At 40.9% G+C, this 21,930-nt stretch overlaps 1 protein-coding gene across 1 annotated transcript in view; it reads right to left on the bottom strand.

The window, feature by feature from the left end:
- Window positions 1-21,930, bottom strand: part of gabbr2 (gamma-aminobutyric acid (GABA) B receptor, 2) — a 204,500-nt gene that overhangs the window by 79,236 nt on the left and 103,334 nt on the right. Inside the window, exons 4-7 of the mRNA XM_004547985.5 lie at window positions 15,319-15,420; window positions 5,641-5,706; window positions 5,218-5,406; window positions 2,029-2,271 (exon numbers count right to left, since the gene is read on the bottom strand). Coding sequence (XP_004548042.2) covers window positions 2,029-2,271; window positions 5,218-5,406; window positions 5,641-5,706; window positions 15,319-15,420 — 600 coding nt within the window. The remainder of the gene's footprint in view (window positions 1-2,028; window positions 2,272-5,217; window positions 5,407-5,640; window positions 5,707-15,318; window positions 15,421-21,930) is intronic.

Below are 21,930 nucleotides of genomic sequence, written 5' to 3'. Positions count from 1 at the left end.
TATGCAAACTGGTGCGAGTCCAGGGATGGTGGAAAAGCAGCTCTGATGTGTTTAATGACCAGTCTCTCCAGGCATTTGGCGGGAATGGGGGTGAGTGCCACAGGTCTGAAATCGTTCAGACATGTGACATTTGACTGTTTTGGGATGGGAACGATGGTTGCTGCTTTGAAACAGGATGGTACCAGTGAACAGGACAACGAGGTGTTATATATAGAGGTGAAGACGTCCGCCAGGTCCGCAGCACAGTCTTTTAGCACCCGACCCAGCACTGGGTGAACCATCTAGGGTGAGGGGGAGGCTACCCTCTTCCTGACCAAGGATGTTTGACCCTTTGATCAGCAGTAACACACACACACACACACACACACACACACACACACACACACACACACACACACACACACACTGAAGTATAAATAAAGACCGGGGCAGTTTCTTAGTGCGAGTCTCAGTCTGGAGGCTGCCCTTGCTAGCAAGAAGTTCTGTGTGTTTCTCTTCTCTGAGTCTTTACTGAAGAAGTGTTTTAGAATATTTTCCCTAACAATCAGTCATTCCTATAACTGTTTTTTTATTGTAACATACAGTTGCTGTAATTAGTTTACTGTATTGTGTGACCATTAGAGGAAAGGTATTCGTTTCCTAATAATGCTTGCAGATGTAAATGCTCTATTTCTTAAAATAACAAATACACAGTAAATACAACACTCACTTTGATTAAATCACTCTGTCAAATGTAGCCATACATATACATATGTTTGTTATAAAGAAGTATCAGAGTCCACTGGCACTCTGGCAAGTTGAAGATGTGACATTGTAGAGTAGTGATTAAGGATTGAATCATAAAAGCCTAGAAATCGGCTGGTAAACAAAAGTCACGAGGAAAACATGTGTATTCCCTAACCGGTTGGTGAGTAGTTGCTGGAAGTTGAGGCCAATCACTGAGAAATGAGTTGCCTAAGCCCCAGTCACGACCATCTAACAATGTCAGGTAGTTAGGGAAAAATGTGCATCCCCCAACAGGCTGGCAAAAACCTTGTTTCGGTTGCTTTGATCACCAACAGATTTTCACAGCCATCTGCAGTTTGCATTGAAGACACCGACGTGTCTGCAAATACTCATCAGCTCCTCTCTGAGCGGCAGTGAAACTGAAAATTGCGACACAAACTGGAGACAGAGGTCATATGCCTGCAGAGTAAAAGTCACACCTTTTGAAAGGTGTTGGCTGCAGTGCTGAAGCACAGCTTTTAATTTGAAAGGGAACATTCTTTATTTCCAGTTTGTGTAGCACCTTTTCGAGATTTATCACCACTTAGCTTGTAGTCAGACAAGTTGGCATTTTCCATGCAAAGTATGGGTGACCATGACGATCTGCTGGCTACTAAAATAGTCAAAAGGAAGTTTCTGGTGCAGCACCCTCTTTGCACATGATTTCACCATCAAACTGCAGAAACCACTCACCAGCCTGTCAGGGAATACACATTTCTTTCCTTACGACCAGTTGATGTATCACATCAGATATGCCAAGCAATACGTATGTAGGTAATGTGAGAAACACCTATAAAGTTACACTTTATGAAAGCAGTTTATCCATTTTGGTTCCTATTACTAATTTATTAATGCAAAAATGCAATTTTCACAAATTAATTCAATGTTTTGGAGGGTTTGCTGAGTGGGAAATATATCTTTAAGAATGTTATGTGAAAGTTACCAAAGCAACTGAGAAAAACTGAAAACTTTCAGAAACCTTTGGTCTTTTTTGACTGGGATGTTGTCTGTACATGCACTTTATACATAAAAGTCTTTCTACTTGTCCACTGGTCTTAACCAGTATTAGGGAGAACTTTTTGCCTACACACAGTGCATTGAATTTCGGTGTCTTTCTGTTTGTCAGTTTGTCTGATGGTGCTAGCTTCACCATATGAAAGTGAGTCAAGTAAAAGAAATCAATTTCACCTCTACACATGTCAGACTATCACTGCTATGTGCTATAGATTCACAAACTAAACAACAGCCCGCTTCCTAACTTACCGTAACACCAAAGAAGTTGGTTTCATTCATGACGTCCAGCACCATTTTTCCTACTTCACGGTCGTCCACGGTGAAGTTGTGGTACATGTTTTGCCGTTGTTTTATCCGCAGCAGTTCCATCGCTCTCGTCAACGTTTTGGCAATGACCCAGATCCCATCGTAAGCGAAACCATGAAACTTGCTTGCCTCCACGCCTTTCTGCTGAAGTTCTCTGCTATACTCCCTCTCGTACTCCTTAGGGGTCTGGAAGGAGGGTAAGAGAGAGGACATTAAACAGAGAAAGTGTCCTTCTCCTAACTTTATAGGATTTTATTTCTTTTCTGTGGAAAAACACTGTTCTGTTAAGTCAAACTCATTGGAACAGTTGTAGTGTGGCCCAAAGTAAATGATTCATTTGCCACAAATAACGATACAAAATTAATTGGAAATAAGAGCACTTTGGATCCCACGATTCATTTAGGCTAAGCTCTCTAGTTTAAAAACATGCATCAGGGATGTCTTTCTGAAATTAAGCGCTGTCTCCAAAGAGTCTTCAAAACACTATTACAGGACTACTTTAAAGTAGAGTTGCAACGATTTGTCAGCATAATCGATAACATCGACTATAAAAATTAAACGATGCGGAATTTTATTGTTAAGCGTCATATACTAATATTTGGGTTTTTTAAAATTTGTTTTTGTAACTGCAATAAACTACAGGAAGCTATGGGGGCAGTATCACTTATATCGTCGGCCAAAACTGCACTCAGTAGTGATGGGATTTCCGGCTCTTTTTATAGAACCGGCTCTTTTGTTTTGGCTCACTAAAAAGAACCGGATCTTCCGGCTCCGAACCGGCTCTTCAGGTTGTTTTGTTGCTTTAATTAATTTATTATTAACAATAATATACAATTATGCACAAAAGGAATTACTAATGTAAAAAAAAGTGGTTTTATTTATATATGTTCATATATAAATATATGTGGTGGCCCCTAGAGACAAAGCACGTACAAACTCCAAAAAGCACGTACAAACTCCAAAACACATTCCTAGAGTTAACTGAACTTCCAAAACAGAGCTACCTAGATCACTTAAATTACACAATTGAAAGCGTATGTGTATGGTTTGTGTATTTATACACAAGCACTCATATATATATATTCAAATAATTAAAAAAAAAAAAGTTCATTTACCTGTTACTACCAAATCAGGTCGTTGGTACTTGCTGGCTTGTGTAGCCACTAGGTAACAAAAGCTCAACACTGCGCCTAGCATCTTGGAGCACCTCTGTTGTGTTTTGTACATGTTTTGGAGTTTTTACGTGTTTTGAAGTTTGTACGTGCTTTGTCTCTAGGGGCCACCGTAAATATACTTTTATTTACCCACTCCACATAAAATGTAATGAATAAATCATATAATACAAAAACCAGCTATTCACATTTCAACTTTTAACTATTTAAATTTTCAGCTTTTTCCTTTTAAACAAATTTAAAGTGAAACAACACAAAACACTGCAAACCACAACACAATTAAATATGAATTACAATATGAAAACCAAAAGAAGATGCACATTCTCTGTCATATGGGCCTGCATGAATAAACTTTCTGAATCCTTTATCATCCACAACTAGATTACTATACCTTTCTAATGTGACGTTGTTCTCCCTGGCTCTCTTTCTCTCTCTCCCTCCTACTCTGTTCCTGCGCTACTGCGTGTGTAACTACCGCCCCTCCCCCCTCTGCCCAGCGCAAAGCACAAGGCTTGCATGCGGAGTGAAGCGGAAGAAGTGCGAGAGAGGGTTAGAGAAAGAAAAAAAAACAACCCATGGCTTGGTGTTGTGCCAAAAAGTGATTGTCTGCCAAAAACTGATTTCCAGTGTTTCTGTGTATTTTTTATGTGTAATATCTTTACGTATGTTCGTAAATAGACTTCGGTGAACAGGGGATACAAAGGGGTTACATAAAGAATTAAAAAATTATCTGTTTTTTAAGTATCTTTACAACTTGTACTTACATTATAACCAATCCGGTCCTTTATCCCCACTTAAAATATTTTTACAGAACTATTGTAATATTTGCTGCCATTTCTGCTGTCCTGTTGGGCAACTTACTCTTACAAAATACATTTTTAATGTTAATGAGATTTTTTTTTACTGCATAAATAAAGGTTATATAAAAGTCGCTGCCAAAAACTGATTGCGGCTTGTATCTTGCTACACGAATGTTGTTTGTGGCTCAAGATGACTTTATGTCATCCATAAGGGATGCATTTGACATATGTTTAACATATTATAGCCCAACAAGTTACTTATAGCACTTTAAATATGAGCAATCGCTTTTTGGCAAATACCGGAAATCAGTTTTTGGCAGACAATCACTTTTTGGCACAACACCGGCTCACGTCGTTCACGTCAAAGACCTGGCTCTAAGAGCCATTTCGTTCGCGAGCGACACATCACTAGCACTCAGTACTAAAGAGGGAGAATATGGCACCCATGGCAAAACAGGAGGATGAAAAAAATATGGAAACAAAGATTTTTAAAAATGTCAAAGCATTTCACAGAAAGTTAAATGCAGACTGTGGAAAGCTGAGCTTTGCTTTCACTACAGCACTACTGCAGTGCACGAGCATTTAAAAAGCTGGCACCCTGGAGCTCTGACGTCAAATTCCATCTAACATTATCAATAATTAATTATTTATATAATTAGTTAAATAGTTTAATTGGCATTGAACACTACGCCATCTGAGAAGCTGTAAGTAACAGTCATTTCTAATGTTTATTTAATTTTTATTCTGACCATCCTGAGAAATATTAAAAATAGCTTTGATTATCTTCAAATTTATATGTTTACTGGGTCATTATTTTAATGTACTGAGGGACGAGACAACAGGTTGATATTCACAGGTGGGCAGACTTGAGCAGGTGACGTAATGGAGCCTAGAACAGGAGGTTTGCCCACAGGAAGTGGAGATAAGAGTTATAAAAAATAAGCGTTGACTAATCAATGAAAAATTTGTTACAGCCCTACTTTAACGAACTACAATCAAACTTTATTTAAAAAAAATTAAACTTGACTTAAAAAACTTCCCTAAGCTTTATGAATGAAGACCTTCAGACAAAAATTATTCTATTTACATCACGTTTTTAAGTATACAGTATAAAATTACCTTCTGCACATCAGAGTGTAGTTGAGATGTATGTCACTCACCCTGCCAGAGATGCCCTTGATTTGCCGAGCGCTGAGTGGCTCAAAGTCCACGCTAATGTATCCCTCCATGGCAGTGAGAAGCTTCTTGGTGGTGCAGTTGGTGTTGTTGGCCTGTTCCCACCAGTTGCCCTGATACCAGCCAGGGATAATCCACTGATATTTACTCCCAAACATGTTCAGGTTATACGCCTGGTTTGGGCACAATAATCAGAGGTTGGAGCAATGGAAAATCAGAGAGATTCAGATTAACAACTAATCTTGTTGTTCTTAAAAGAAAGGAAAATTACACTTTGAAATCCAACCATCTAAAGTCCAAATTCTGTGCATCTAATGATATATTTAATTACTCCTTATTGAAACAGGATTAAAAAAAGCATGTCAGCTTTGTTCATAATTATGACACAACATCATAAAGAAACTTACACAGCAGAAGACTCTGGAGGCCAGGTTCTCATCAAACTGGCCAATGATGATCCTCACATCGTTGTCCTAAAAAAAATACGTATTTACTTAAATGGAAACATTTAACTTTATTCAAACAGAGAAAGAAATCAGGATTATGCTGCACTACAATCTTATTATACAATCTCAATTTACAATCCTAATGTAATCGTGCAAGCTTTTTATTGTGATCTTTTGACTCCCTGGCTTTAATGGTGAAAAGCTGTCACAGCTGTCTTTTGGTGAAACTACATGGGTCTATATTCTATGGGATCAGTTTTGCTGTGTGTGAGTCTACCATAACTCCAAACAGTTAACAAACACACAGAATCAGAGATGTTGTATTTACTTTACTGTACATACTCATTACTATGTGTAATCCTCTAATCTGTACCTAGAAGGGATGTGGGACCTGAGGCACAAACCAGTTGTTGAGAGGCTAAGGCATTACCAAATTGCGAAGTCCTTCTATTAGAACGGAGACAATGTCAGCAGGCAGAACTGCTTGCAAACCAGGCTGAACTTGCTTGAGTATTCGAGGCACATGGCCTGGTAATTGTCTCTGTAAATAATTCAGAGTCCCCGGGTGGAAATTCAGCATGTTTCATGGTGGGGAAAAAAGATCAGGCTCTGCCATTTAGTGAGCACAGACATATGTGTAGTCCTAAACACAAGCACAGACCTACATGCAATCACACTGTGTGTCCACAGACAGTAGAACTAAACTAAACTCACCACTAAAAATACACACACATAAAATTGTCCCAAACCTAACCAAATAATATTGATATAGGTTAACTCAGTGTATATAACTTGTACAAAAACACAATTAACTGAGTTTTAATCTCATGATTTTGGCACAATATTTGACATGTGTGCTCCATCAATAGCAAATCAAGTGTTCCCTTTATACCGTGCAGCTTGAAGTTTCCTGGACTAGTCTGGATGAGTAACAATAAGTTAAAAGATATATAACAAATAACAATGTCTGGCACAGCAGAAAGCAAAGAGTTTGTCCCTTAAAGCTGATCATCATCCTTTGTTTGGGTATACAAACAAAAGCTGCGATATAATAAATGCATGAAGGCCAAGAAAAACAAGGGAAGCTAATGTGAACCATCCAATATCAACTAAGAACTCCACAAGCGAGCCTGTGCAGTCTGTACATTCATCCAGGTTGCAAAGACGCACTGAAATCACCAACGCAAATGTTTTTCATTTGGGCAAAGACAGGTACCCAATAAACACTACAGGGAGTACAGAATTATTAGGCAAATGAGTATTTTGTCCACATCATCCTCTTCATGCATGTTGTCTTACTCCAAGCTGTATAGGCTCGAAAGCCTACTACCAATTAAGCATATTAGATGATGTGCATCTCTGTAATGAGAAGGGGTGTGGTCTAATGACATCAACACCCTATATCAGGTGTGCATAATTATTAGGCAACGTCCTTTCCTTTGGCAAAATGGGTCAAAAGAAGGACTTGACAGGCTCAGAAAAGTCAAAAATAGTGAGATATCTTGCAGAGGGATGCAGCAGTCTCAAAATTGCAAAGCTTCTGAAGCGTGATCATCGAACAATCAAGCGTTTCATTCAAAATAGTCAACAGGGTCGCAAGAAGCGTGTGGAAAAACCAAGGTGCCAAATAACTGCCCATGAACTGAGAAAAGTCAAGCATGCAGCTGTCAAGATGCCACTTGCCACCAGTTTGGCCATATTTCAGAGCTGCAACATCACTGGAGTGCCCAAAAGCACAAGGTGTGCAATACTCAGAGACATGGCCAAGGTAAGAAAGGCTGAAAGACGACCACCACTGAACAAGACACACAAGCTGAAACGTCAAGACTGGGCCAAGAAATATCTCAAGACTGGTTTTTCTAAGGTTTTATGGACTGATGAAATGAGAGTGAGTCTTGATGGGCCAGATGGATGGGCCCGTGGCTGGATTGGTAAAGGGCAGAGAGCTCCAGTCCGACTCAGACGCCAGCAAGGTGGAGGTGGAGTACTGGTTTGGGCTGGTATCATCAAAGATGAGCTTGTGGGGCCTTTTCGGGTTGAGGATGGAGTCAAGCTCAACTCCCAGTCTTACTGCCAGTTTCTGGAAGACACCTTCTTCAAGCAGTGGTACAGGACGAAGTCTGCATCCTTCAAGAAAAACATGATTTTCATGCAGGACAATGCTCCATCACACGCGTCCAAGTACTCCACAGCGTGGCTGGCAAGAAAGGGTATAAAAGAAGAAAAACTAATGACATGGCCTCCTTGTTCACCTGATCTGAACCCCATTGAGAACCTGTGGTCCATCATCAAATGTGAGATTTACAAGGAGGGAAAACAGTACACCTCTCTGAACAGTGTCTGGGAGGCTGTGGTTGCTGCTGCACGCAATGTTGATGGTGAACAGATCAAAACACTGACAGAATCCATGGATGGCAGGCTTTTGAGTGTCCTTGCAAAGAAAGGTGGCTATATTGGTCGCTGATTTGTTTTTGTTTTGTTTTTGAATGTCATAAATGTATATTTGTGAATGTGGAGATGTTATATTGGTTTCACTGGTAAAAATAAATAATTGAAATGGGTATATATTTGTTTTTTGTTAAGTTGCCTAATAATTATGCACAGTAATAGTCACCTGCACACACAGATATCCCCCTAAAATAGCTAAAACTAAAACCAAACTAAAAACTACTTCCAAAAACATTCAGCTTTGATATTAATGAGTTTTTTGGGTTCATTGAGAACATGGTTGTTGTTCAATAATAAAATTATTCCTCAAAAATACAACTTGCCTAATAATTCTGCACTCCCTGTATGAGTAATGAGGGCTTCATGAAAATGTTCCACTTACTGGACAAAAGATCTTCTCCCTTCATTCAATTGTTTTGGATTATTTTGTACTGTACGCAAAACGGGGAAAAGAGATTGGTCGCTACAAGTTTTGTTAAGATCCACAAATTCACAGGTGCAAGGAATAGAGTGAAAAACTATATTTTGCTTTTAGAATATTCACTTATTCCAGGTGAAAAAACGCCTTATTTGTCTGCAGAGATGAAGTATTTTTTCAAATGTGTTTTCTACGTTTGCACTGAGCTTAGGTGAAGAAAGAGGACCAATTTTATTTCACATTCGTACAAATCATGTGAAATGATGGGAAAGCAGTGTTCTGCTTGGACGGCAATGGATAATAATCATAAATAATCGGGATATCAATATTGATCAAAACTATCGTAATTGTCATTATAAGCAATCTTATTGTCAGGAGTAGTGTCGTGGACGAGAGAAGGAGGACCCAATCGCTGGACTCACAGGCAGGTAGGTGAAGGTGGATGTTTATTGCCGAAGGAGTGAGCAAACAGTACAGAGGGAGGAAATGGCTGGCTGGCTGGCTGGCTGGCTGGCTGGCTGGCTGGCTGGCTGGCTGACTGACTGAATGAATGAATGAATGAATGAATGAATGAACAAAGGACTGGCTGGCTAACTGAACATACAGACGACACTAACATCAGACGTACATCAATGACACGACAAGGATCGGATGGAACTGAGGACTTAAATACACGCTGGGTGATGAATGATTAGAAACCGGTGAGTACGCAGCTGAACTTAGTCTGACTAATGATATATGGAAATAACTGGAACACAATACGCAGGCGGTATGCTGGCACAGAAAACACAGATGTGAAAATAAACTGAACATGACAAAACAGAAAACACTGGGTCAACGACCCAGGAACCCTGACACTTATGCAGGCCCAAATGATAGGAATCAATTCTGTTACTGAAAATTAAACTGAATGGAAGAACAACTGTGTTAGTAACAGTTACCTTGTAATAACAGGATCTCATTTCTTAGCAAAATATACTTGAACACTAAATGTGGGTAGCTACTACTGCTTATAACACATAAGCAGTTCTGAAATGTATCCGTCTAATAAAGGCTGGGTATAGAAGCTCTAAATGGCAAAGAATTGTATATCAGTACCTTTCAAGAAATATGTATGAACATGTTTTATAGTCTGGGTTGAAGTGTAATGTAGAATGTGACTAACGCGAGCTAGATTTTCACACACACAACCTGTGTTATACTGCCATTGCCCTGGGAACCCACAAATACAGTTCATTAAGTCACCCCTCAGGCAGTCGCTACCATATGTCATGCATTCCAAGACCCTGAGGCTAAGATAGATAGAAAGATAAATAGATAGATAGAGTGTGTGTGTGTGTGTGTGTGTGTGTGTGTGTGTGTGTGTGCGAGAGAGAGAGAGAGAGAGAGAGAAACACACACACGTGCCGGCAGCTACTCGATAACACTGTTCTTCCCTGAAGAAAAGGCACTTAACCCAAATGACTCCAACTATGGCCGTGGGCCACAGCCTCAGTATAAATTCTAGCCTGCCTGGCAACAACATGAAAACGCTGTGTAGTTGTGGGCAAGGGCATGAGTGAGTGTATGGTGTTGTGTTGCACTGCAGATGGACTGGGGCACTACAGAGCCCCAAATTACCCTCATTGCTTAAGCTTTTATATAACTGTTACCATAATAGTTCTGAATCAGGGTATAGTGTTAAGGGCAGCCTTGACTGCTTTATCTGTGACAGGGTTGTTCGTAACTTTACAGCAGTCATTTGTCTGTTTGAGTAATATTGTAACTCGTAATCCCAATCAGGCACTTTTAAGGCTTATTAGGCACCGCACACACATATAAACACTGTACTAATGATGGTCTTTTACGAGCTAGTGGGAGATGTGATTTGTGTACTGGGCTACGTGTTGTTGCTATTACTAAAACCGTACCCCCATCTGTTTGATTACTGTGCAGCGCATGTGTGGTGTGCAGATATGATGAAATATAAACTCTTGCAGGGATGTGTCTGATCACTAATTCACTCAAGGTGAACACAAGGCTATCGTTTGAAGTTTTGGCACTAATAACTGAACAACAATTATCAGTGTGAGGATTTCAAAATAAAAGTCTTTAAAATGGAATGCGAAGAGGTTCTAGTGTTTGATCTCTGCAGCAGGATATTCTTTTTGCAGCTCTGTGCCATTTGGGGATGTGGGCCAGCAGAGGTGCTTCATCAGTTTCATGAGTATCAATAAGAGGCCTTACAAAATAGGCAAACTTATGATTACACTATCAGTGTGAACCATTCATCTTGAGCTGATCCACAGTGTCTATAGAGCCAAATGTTAGTTTATATTTGCTACACAAGTTGTATTATTACAGTATAAGTTGTACAACACTGAGCAAACAGGTGAAAGAGGTTTGAGATTAGGTTGCTTCTAGTTTATTGTTGAGAAGTGGTGCCGTCGTGTTAGTTTTAGGTTAAACAGAATTTTGAATACAAGGTTTGGCTGTGAGTTTGTTGGTTTTAAAGCCACTAAGTCCATGCCAGATGTCTGAGTTTTAGATCACAATCATTTTACGACCTGACAAAGTTAATATCAATAAAAATGTCATTAAAACAATGACAATGTCGCCGGAGCTGTGGGCGGGTGGGTGCAGGGGGGCTCAGCCCCAGTGCAGGGGACCTCTGGTGCATCGGCCCAACTAGGGGACTCTCTAACTGGTGGGGAGGCTGTTATATCTTTGTAGGTGGTCTCCTCTCTACAGGAGCTCACTCTGCAGGTGGGGGAGAGATATAGGAGAGGCAGAGAATGAACCCAACCTGGGTGTCTATTGTCTTGTGTAGTTTGGGAGATGATTGGATGATGGGGTGGGTGCAGTTTTCTCTGGGGTGGAGTCGGGTGGGCTGCCCCGGACTCTGTGGGGCTGGGCGGTGCTGCTGCTGCGGGCTCCGGTCCGGATGGGCCTGGGCCCCCTTGCGCTGGTGGGTTCCAGAGTGTGGGGGTGCCTACTGGGGTCAGCGGGGGAGCTGGCCCCAGGGAGGTGCCACTTGCCCCTCCCTTTCTTCCCTCTCCATCCTCAGCTGCCTCCCTATTCCCGCTCTACAACACCCACCCACACACGCAGGGCTTGGGGTCCAGGTATGTCACCAGGGTGCAGGGGAGGCACTCCCCCTCTGTCCCCTTCTGGCCGCCTGTGCCTCAATTTTATTCTGCAACCTAGACATCCACATTACTCACACTCTCACATAACACATACATATAGGGCCTTGGGGGTGGGCACGTTCTACAGCATCCAGAGGATGGTCAGTGTACTCCAACCCACCTCTGGCGCTGGTGCCCTACCCTCAACTTTAAATGCACATAGACACTAAGGGTTTTCAGGAGGAGCCGTGCTGCTCTCTGAGAGGAAGCAGGAACCATGCTCTCCTGTGTTTTAAATGCACTTTAGAACAGCACACAGCAACACTACATATGAGCGAGCATTGGGAGGTTTGGGGTCTTCACTCACCCCGGTTCTGTTAGCCGTCAGGGCTGGGGGGCTGGGAGGAGGTGCTGGCCGTCAGATTGGGGTCTGGGATGCGGGGCCTCCCTGTTACTGCAGATAAGGAGGTGGTCCGCTTGCGTCCACCCCAGAGAGAAGGGTTACATCTCCTGGGTCTAGGTGCGGCTTGCCCCTCTGGGGGCGGGGTTACCTGGACCTGGGATATAGAGTATGTTTGGGGAGTGCGACTGTCTGTGCAGTGTCTATTTGTGTCTGTCTACACGTGAGTGCCGAGTATTTGGTTGTGTATATGGGGTGGGAATGCATGTTTGTGTCCGCGTGTGCCTGTTCGTCTGTGTCTATATGTCAGGTTGGGTCTTAGACTCAACCTCTCTGGGTACATCTCAGGCCCTCTAAAGTACGGAGGCCTATCTCCCCTCACCACACTCCCTGCCGGTGGCTGATGCCCTCAGACGTTGGTGTGTTGGTGGTCCTTGTCGACTGGGGCTGGGCGCTCATGTATGTACCGGCTCACATCAGTGGCCCGGCTGGGCCCCTTCCGGGGGGTGGGATGCCCTCCGGCTTCTGGCCTCTGGGCCTGAAGCTCGGCCCTCTCTGGCACAGCTGGCTGCTGGCAGAGTCCACGGGCACACCACTGCAACCCCCTCTGGCCTCTGCTCTGTAGCTGCTGGGTGACCTCTCGTTTGGGGCTCTACTCAGCTCTTCCCAGGAGGGTGGCACGGTTCCCCCCCCTTTTGGTGGTCCTCCTCGGGTCCTCGTACTCTGGGGCCTCTGGATATCTGGGGCCTGGATCTCCTCCATACCTGCTTCATACCCTGGGGGATGGGGCTATGGCTCCCCACACTTCCTAGCAGATCGTTACATGGAGAAACCTTTGGAATACAAGCATGCTGATCCACACAGGTGTGCACACAGGTGTTCACAGACGCGGACTACACCTTTCTATCTTGCGTGCTGCACAATATTGTTTAATGTTTAGTATCTACTGTTATCTACTGCTAGCTAGATTATTGTGATGGTGCTGTTTTTTTATTATGTTGCTCTTTTTTTGTTTGCTTTCTCTTCTGTTTTTTTTCTCCATACAGGTGATCCAGGTGTTTTGTTTGTTTTTCTTTCTTTCTTCCCCACTTTCTCACCGTCTCCTCTCCCCTCTGGTTTTCTTTCTCTCCCTCTCTTTCTTTCATTCTTTCTGTCACGGCGAGTGAGATGAGCCGTGTGGAAAATAAAGGAGGATCCAAACGCAGGCACTTGTATGGGTGTGAGGGTGGTTTATTAAACACAAAAAGGAAATGGACAAACGGCGAACGGAGCAATGACTAAACTAAACTGGGAACAAACTAACTACAGAACACGAACCTGGACATGAATGAGAGCGGGCGGAAACAGATGATGGTTGACTGCAGGGAAACACACAGATGAAGCAGGGTGGAAACACAGACGGACCAGCAACTACAATGACGGAAGACATGACTTAAATACACAGAGAACCACAGGGGAATTACACACAGGTGGTGGACACAGCTGGGAATAATCAACAAGACGAGACAAAGGTAAAACTGAACACACTCACAAGAGACGCAGACCTTCACAATAAAACAGGAACAAGAAACCATCACACTAAGACGCAGACTTGACATAGAGAGACAGACAGAAAATGACACATGAAACTAAACCCACACAAAACATGAGGGCACAAATCTTAACCCCAAATAAACAGAAGCATGGAACTCTAACAATAATAATAATAATCGTAATCAAAACCACAACAATCATTCAAAAAATAAACTAACAATCAAAACTCAAAACACTGGTTAGAAACTGACCCAGAACCGTGACACTTTCTCCCCGTCCTATCCCCCAGTCATGTCTGTCCCGTTTGTAAAATAAATACATAATTATAATAAAGGTCAATCAAATGGACCAATATGGCAAGGCCATGATGATCCACTCGGTAAAATAAATCCGCTTGGCATCTTTCTTGGCCTTAAGACAACAATTCTGATGGCTAAAGATCCAAACGGGACACAAAACCAAACAAACAAACAAAAAAAAAAACAATGACAAAAAACACCCTGCTACCTCAGTGAGACAAAAAAGTAAAGTGTAACAAAAAATGAACCATCCCTTGGTGTGTCTCATACTTGAGGGGGAAGAGTTCTGAATGTACGATAAATAATTAAGGCATAATAAATAATAAATTTTTTTGGTCTTCATTTAGATTTCAGGACATTTTTTCTCATGTGGCTTTCTATTGGATGCAAGCTGCCTAAACTGGCTCTCTGTCACAAAAAATAAAAAAGCTCTTGGAGGTCCTAGCTTGTGTTCAAACTAAAGATTACTAAAATTAGAAGTGCTATGTATGCGTGTCTGCCTTTGTTTTCTGATGCTGTTTTTGTCAGCCTGTCCAGCAATAAACGGGGAACTTGGGACAGAGAACGAGGGATAAAGATTTTTTTTTTAAAAAGCGACTGAGAGGGCTGTTACAATGCCCAGCAGCAGCGAAGCCTGTCTCCTTTTTGAATATTTCAAAGAAACAAAATTCCAGCCTTGACAACAAAATCTGTGTCACTCTCTTCCCCCATCATATTATGTAGCTGTTGGAGAGACAGCAAACCACTGTTGTGTGATGAGCGGGAAAAAGACCCATTAGAGTATAAGAACCCCCCCCCCCATCCACCTAACCATCCACCCGATCCAATTGTTCCGTAAAGATTTCAGCACTGTGGATTGCATATTTAGAGTTGATCAAGGAAGGGTGATGTCAGCTTAAAATGTCAGCGCTTAAGACACAGATTTACACATATATTTTAGGAACGACGGCTTATCTTCCTGTTCCTTCTTCGTTCTTCTCTCTCATCATCTCATGTTTCTTTCAACCTGCTCCATCTTGTATACGTCATATATTCCACCAACATATCAGTAGGGGGAAAAAAGTGTTACTCCCCCTCCACTCTCTTCACTTCTATTTTTTTTTACTCTTACTGTGCCACTCTCTACTAAAAATGCACTAGACAGTATTTAAATATTGATTTTATGCATCCTTTTTTTTTTTTAAATCTTGCAAAATTTGTATGCAAAAAAACCTTGTATGCATGTGTTTGTATGTATATGGTTAAATGGCCACTGTCAAGACAGAGGGAGACATCCACTTGATAAAATACTAAAGAATTTACTTTACACAGTATGAAAAATAGTAGCTAATATGAAAACCTAATGGGTATTTTGTCATTTTGTTTTAACTGGGAATTCTACAGGTTGAACTGGTCTTGGATCATTTCCTTAAGTTTCTAGGTTGCTTCACCTACCTTCAGCTTTTTGACATTGCCACAGGGATCATTGGAGAAACTCTCTGTGTCTGCAATCTCAATGTTTGCTTTCTCCAGCTCATTTGTGAGATCGTTCCTCACCTGCAAAACAGAAAGAGAGAATACACAAATGTTGTTGAGAAATTACAAAAACATTTCCAAAAAAGTTGGGACACTGTGTAAAATTTAAATAAAACCAATGATTTCCAAACGTCATAAACCCATATTTTATTCACAGTAGAACAAAGCAAACATATCAAATGATTAAAGTGAGAAAATGTATAATTAAAAAAAAAAATGAATCTGATGACAGCAATCTGAGGCAACAAAGAGCTGGAAAAGTAAGTGGTAGTAAAATGAAACAGCTGGAGGAACATTTTGTGACTAATTAGGTTATTTGACAATGGGTCAGAAACATGACTGGGTATATTCAAAGGGCATCTTAGAGAGGCAGAGTTTCTCAGAAGTAAAGATGGGCAGAGGTTCCCCATTCTGCAAAAACTGTGGAACAACTTTATGTTCCTCAGCATACATAATATCATCCAAAGAGCCTGAGAATCTGTAGAAAACCCTGTGCACGAGGGGCAAGGCAAAACAGGCATGAGTCTGTCCTGCAAATCACTGAATGGGCTCAGGAAGACTTCCAAGAACATTTGTCTGTCGCACTTCACCCTGCTATCCACAAATGCAGGTTAAAGGTCTACCGTGCAAAGAAGAAGCTACATGTGAGCAAGAACCAGAGAAACACTGCTATCTACTCTGGGCCAAAGCTCAGTTAAAATGGACTGAGGCAAAGTACAAAAAAACTGTTCTGAGGTCAGATGAGTTGAAATTTAAAATTCTTCTCAGAAAACGCACCCTTCTCATCTGACTTGTTAGCCATGCTCAGTGTCAAAAGCCTGCATCTCAGATCATATGAGGGCACATCAGTGCAGTTTCATATTATCAGCTTGCACAGCTGACAATGCTGAAAGATGTAGTAAAAAAGTTGTGTCTACTGTAGAAGAATGTAAGTGTGGTCAGAGGTTCAATAAGTTATACATGCTCATAAAATATCAGCCAGCATGACAATTGCAGTCAAATGTGCAAATGTGCTTTTATTAAGTAACCTACCAGAGTTTATTTGAGACAATGTTACCATTTACACACTGCACAATAAACTTCACAACAGTGTAATAACTTAAATCACATAGCCTATAGGAAACAAATACTGTGGTACTATGACGGAGCAGCTATTAAAAATATGGAAAAAGGGAGGAAATGCAGTTTTATAAAGTATATTAAACATTAGATTCATTAAATCATGTATGCATAAATCACAGAGAGAAAATCAATCATTTAGCTCAATGCTGTGATAGATGCAAATAAAAACTGAATGTGTGAATATATTTCTGCTGGCTTAAAGCAGATGAAATCATGTCGCAATATACATATAGTATTCTGTACACAGCATTATAAAGCAATAAAGTGAGATGGATGCAGGCCATCTAATGTTCTGAAATGGTGCATGCATATTCTACCATGAACTGTGAATGAAAAGACAGAAAGACAAGCAGCTTGTCATTTTAGCATGGCGGACACATACATCAGATCTGTCATCCTCCTGATTTGCCTCAGCCCGTTCAATGAGGAGTTGTAATTTTCGCAATATACCGAGCGTGCATTTGTCACAGCGATATGAGTTTGTTTTTCGCTAAATAAGACACAAAAGAACAAATGTACACTTCAAATAATCTTCGCTGGTTATCCAGGGCTTGACAAAAAGTAGACAAATGTGCAGTGCTGTAGATGTATCTGCAGCAGCTGTATGTCTGCTGTGATGTATTGAGCCAGTAGAATGGTGGGTAATTCAATCTGAGAAGATGGAGAATGGAGCAGGTACCCCACTGGGATGGCAAGCTTGAGGTGTTTTATCATACCGCCTCTCACTTTTTCTCGGCCATCACATACACACATGCTACGAGTCGGCCCTCTTGCTTCCCTCCTTTAATCCACAATTTTAGAAAAGCCCTTTTTCACAGCTGACATTTTGACTTCTCATAGCAGGAAAACCACAGGTGTGACTAATACCATTAATAATGGCTCTGTTCCAGTAAGGCAACACACTGAGACATCACGACAACACCATGGCTCTGACATGGAATGCAGTTGTACCTACGTCGAAAAAGTCAAAATATGGTATAAAGTCCTGTGGTGTTCATGCTGGATTTCACTGATGTCCACGGGCCATGCCCCGCAGCCATCAGTGTCTCCACCCCAACCCAAGAGCCATGTTGACACGTCAGAGAGTTGGCAGTGACAACATATAACAGCTAACAGAAGTCCTGTGTGTTTCCTCTTACTGTGCTTTAATATGTTCATCCTGTAATTATGTGTTCTAAATTGCTTCAGCTACATGGTGGTTGTATATTCACATTTCTATACAAAAGTCTCCTTACAGTGTCACCTTGAATTGACTTATAATAATACTTAGAGACTGTACTGCAGTGTTTCAAAGATTCAGTTGAGTATTTGGATAAAAATTATAATCTTTGCTCTTTTGCAAGATGAACTGTGAAGTATACAGGGCTATACACCCAGCTCAGATTTAGCAAAATGCTGCAAAACTGAGCAGATAGTGTTTCATAGTATAAATTGATAATGCCTCAAAGCATACTGCAAAAAAAAAAAGAAAAAAAAAAAAAAGGGATGTGGCCCAGTCAGTCACCTGGCCTCATCCCAACAGAGCAGCTTTTCAGATTTTCAAATACAAGAGTGAAAAAAGCAGGTGGTGGCTGGAGTAAAGTATTACAGTAAAAACAATTTTTATACTGAAAACTTTGTCTGACCAAGTCTGGCAAGTACTCTTGAGCCTCTGAAAATGGGGTACTATGTGTAAAAATTGCTGTAATTCCTAAACAATGCAATACTTTCACTAAAAGCTGAAAAGTCGGCACTTCAATCACAAACTGATTATATGAATGGTGTGGTGGAGGAGACAGGCTCAATTACAAAAATTGTATATTTCTCCGAATATTTATGGACCTAACTGTAGATGGGACATAAATAAATAAATAAAAACTGTGGAAAAATTAGTGAAAAATTGGTATTTCTTCTCAAAATACCAAGCACCGGCCAATCATCAGCCCGTTAGTTCAAAGTGGCGCCAGGATTTGAACCGTAAAAGCTACTATCAGTATTATTGCTATTGATACTCCTGTTAAAATTAGCCAACTGCAGCTTAAAATTAGTCATTACAACAGTTTTGTGCTATCAACTAAGATTTCTGACATCTAAAAATCAATAACTCTGAACAACCTCAACTTTATTTCCCTCATGTCTCCAAATGTCTGCTTTCATAATCGCCTTCTCCTCTGGTACCCCCGGAGGAAGCTCTAAATCACTCTGTACATCACTCACTGCTGTACAAACATTCTCTCCAATGTACTGCTCGCTGAGCTGAAACAACAGGGAGGCCGATGTGAATCAATACAACCAAGTTTTGCTCTTGAGTAACAACTGGCTTGGTGGTCTGGACGAGGTACAATGTCCTGTTGTGTTGTGTTGCGTTGAGTGTTGATCCTAAAGGATAAAAGGAAACGAACTTCAGTGTGAAAAGGGACAGCAGCTGGTTAGCCTGTTGTTTGTAAAAGGTGTGTGGGTCAAACACAAATGGGTTTCTGGGAAAATATATACCAACCACTCACACGCAAGACATAGAGAGTTGCACAAAATTTCTGCTGTACTACAAAATACACTCACAAAGAGCACAGAGGCTGACAGACAAAGCCATTGACTTGCAGGAGTAAAACCCTTGTCACAAAAGGATTTTATTGGTTTGATTTTGTGTTTCTTCCACCGAGATGGAAAAATGCATCCGTATTCTGCTGGACTCACTCGGTTAGACAGAGCGAGAGAGACGGAGGGGACAGATGGATTGAAAGCTAGTAGGAGGGGGAAAAGTGAGCAGCTTTCCTGCGTAACAAAAGCATCCACCATTGTTTGGGGCAGCCTGGGAATCCCCGACAGCAAATGCAGAAGAGAAATAATCCTATTGCACTTGTGAGCATGGGTCCACGCACACAAAAAAAGAGTGTCACGTGCACCCAGGGCATGTAAAATACTAGAATTCAGAAAGCACATTGATTGATTGAATCTTTATTTTGAACATGTTAAAAAAGTACAACAACATAGAATTAAAAAGAGACAAACAAACAAAAGGAAAACGAGCAACCACAACTACAAATAACTTTCATGTTCAAAAAGGAGCAGGAAGAAGCATAAACTTATTTAATCCCACTCCCTTTCCACTATCTAGTAATCAATAGACTGCAGAAATATCTCTACATTAACACAATACTAATATGTGCATCATATATATATGAACAGAAACTATATCAAAATGACTGTGGGAGATGAGGATGTTGAGAAAATCCATTGTACGCTTTCTGGTGGGCATATGACATAATTATTTATCATCAAAGGGAAATATATATTTAAATCAGCTGAAGATTAAAAACATACGGTGAACCACTGTGTTTCAGAAACGGTCAAGCCTCCTTGTTTGGCAACGTCAACAACAGCTTTGATTTTCTTTGTATGATGTCATTCTTCGCTGGTTCACTGTTCCAGCATCACCAAGCTTCACCTGGCAGCCAGCTACTCTTAACACTGACCCGTGGGATTATCTTGGGAATTACTTTTCCACTCTATGACGCCAAGCTGTTCGGGACCAAAATCACATGTTGAGTCATTGAGTCATTTGATGCAAAGAAAAGCGTATCTCTTGTCTATTCAGTTGTGGGACAAACAGGCTATACCAGTAATTCGTCTGAGACATGAGTCATCATCAATGATAACCCCACTGCTATTCCCAAACCCTAATTGTGCTTTGGAAACAACATTTCTAGGAATACTGTTTATGGGATGTAACATAATGAAACAGGAACTGAGTGAGAGTGGATGCTAGGATGGTAACGTATGCTAGAGTTATCAGTCGTCATAGTTTATTTAAACGTTTAAGCTCTGAGGGGTGCAGACAGAGGACAGAGTCTTAATCCTGCTCTCAGTCAGGTCTGTCATCTGACTGACAGGTGATTGCTGCTCCTGTTCCTGAGTGAGCCCTGTTTGTCTGGCTGTCTCAATAATGTTGATTGCTCTGTGTGTGTGTGTGTGTGTGTGTGTGTGTGTGTGTGTGTGTGTGTGTGTGTGTGTGTGTGTGTGTGTGTGTAGTGTAGATTGTCATCTTCATTCCCAAATACTTACATTAGCTGTTATTCTTTGTTACTCTGTTATTCTTATTTCTCAATACAATGAGCCACAAACCATTGTAGAAAGTCAGTGTTCATCCATAAAGTCGATATGCATGTGTGTGTGTGTCTGTGTGTGTGTTACACCGGTGCCTAAAAATAACAGTGATGAGCACGCTTTTTCTTACAGGTTACACTCTCAGGGGACACCATACTGTATGTTTGCTGCCTGTGATGTGCAAGCCACTGACTGAATCTGTAACAAGTGTTACATAACATTAACCTTGTGAGCAGTCTCCCAGGGAAAGCACACTGTAGGTCAGCAGGGGGACGGAGTATGTCACAGGGTGATGAATGCTGGGGTAGAGGTGATGGAAATTAAAATAATGTCAGTAGTATACTCATTACATAGATGCAAATGCCTCTGTGCACGCATGCATGATTTATGGTACATTCAGTACTGTAGAATACTTCTAGGAATATCAATTTGGCTCTAAATCCAACTTTAATAGATCACAAAGAAATTGTGTTTTTGCATATTTCTTTGCAAGGGCTAAGATAAAAAAATAAATAAAAAATCTGTTCAAAAACCACAAAATCAGCTTGCAAAGGTATGAAACTTTCTTAAAGTGGAAAATACGTGTTTTTTTCTTTAGGACAGTGCTTAGAATTTCTCATTATATTTGTTAAATGTGAAGAATTAATTAAATCTTTTAAAAAAAAGTATCTTCACAAGAAATATTTCTGACTAGCTCTGCCCACTCTTGTGCTGATTCTGTCTATTTGTGTATTGGTGTATTTGTATATTTTCACATTCAAGAAGTGGGAGGACACTGGCTTTCTGTGTTTTTAGATCCTAGGAAAGAAATGTTTAAACTGACAAGTGACACTAAAACAGTTGTGAAGGTTAAGAGTATAACATATGAACTTCATATAATTTATTTGAAGTTCATAAAATTCATATAAAAATGTTTATGAATTAAATGTAAAACTGGAATAGTGTTATTAGTAGGTAAAAATGACATTTTTACTATTAATGTCTGTTTTCCTGCATTATTCAAATAACATTTACTTCTATATCTCTTCTTTTTCTGGTAGCGAGCTGGAGTAATTTCTCGATGAACCAAAGAACAGTAAGCTCTGAACTCGACAGAGGATTGTGTGAATCATAAAGTACGGAAGCAATGCTTGCATATTTGTAAATCGGGATTAGAGGCCAATCTCGTGGCAGGTTGATTGAATCGTGCCGTCTGTCTTGCACCCGTCCTAAGCTCCTTGGTGCTTTCAGGAGGGGAGCGATAAAGGGATTTGGTCTCTCTGAGATTTGCAGTGAGACTTCTTATACACACCCCCACTTCCACAACCCACCCTTTAGCCGCTGAGC

This window comes from Maylandia zebra, linkage group LG22 (genome assembly GCF_041146795.1).
Source record: "Maylandia zebra isolate NMK-2024a linkage group LG22, Mzebra_GT3a, whole genome shotgun sequence".
In the NCBI taxonomy this organism is placed as follows: Eukaryota; Metazoa; Chordata; class Actinopteri; order Cichliformes; family Cichlidae; genus Maylandia; species Maylandia zebra.
Note: the sequence above shows the minus strand (reverse complement) of the source record. Positions and strands in the feature narration are given on the sequence as shown.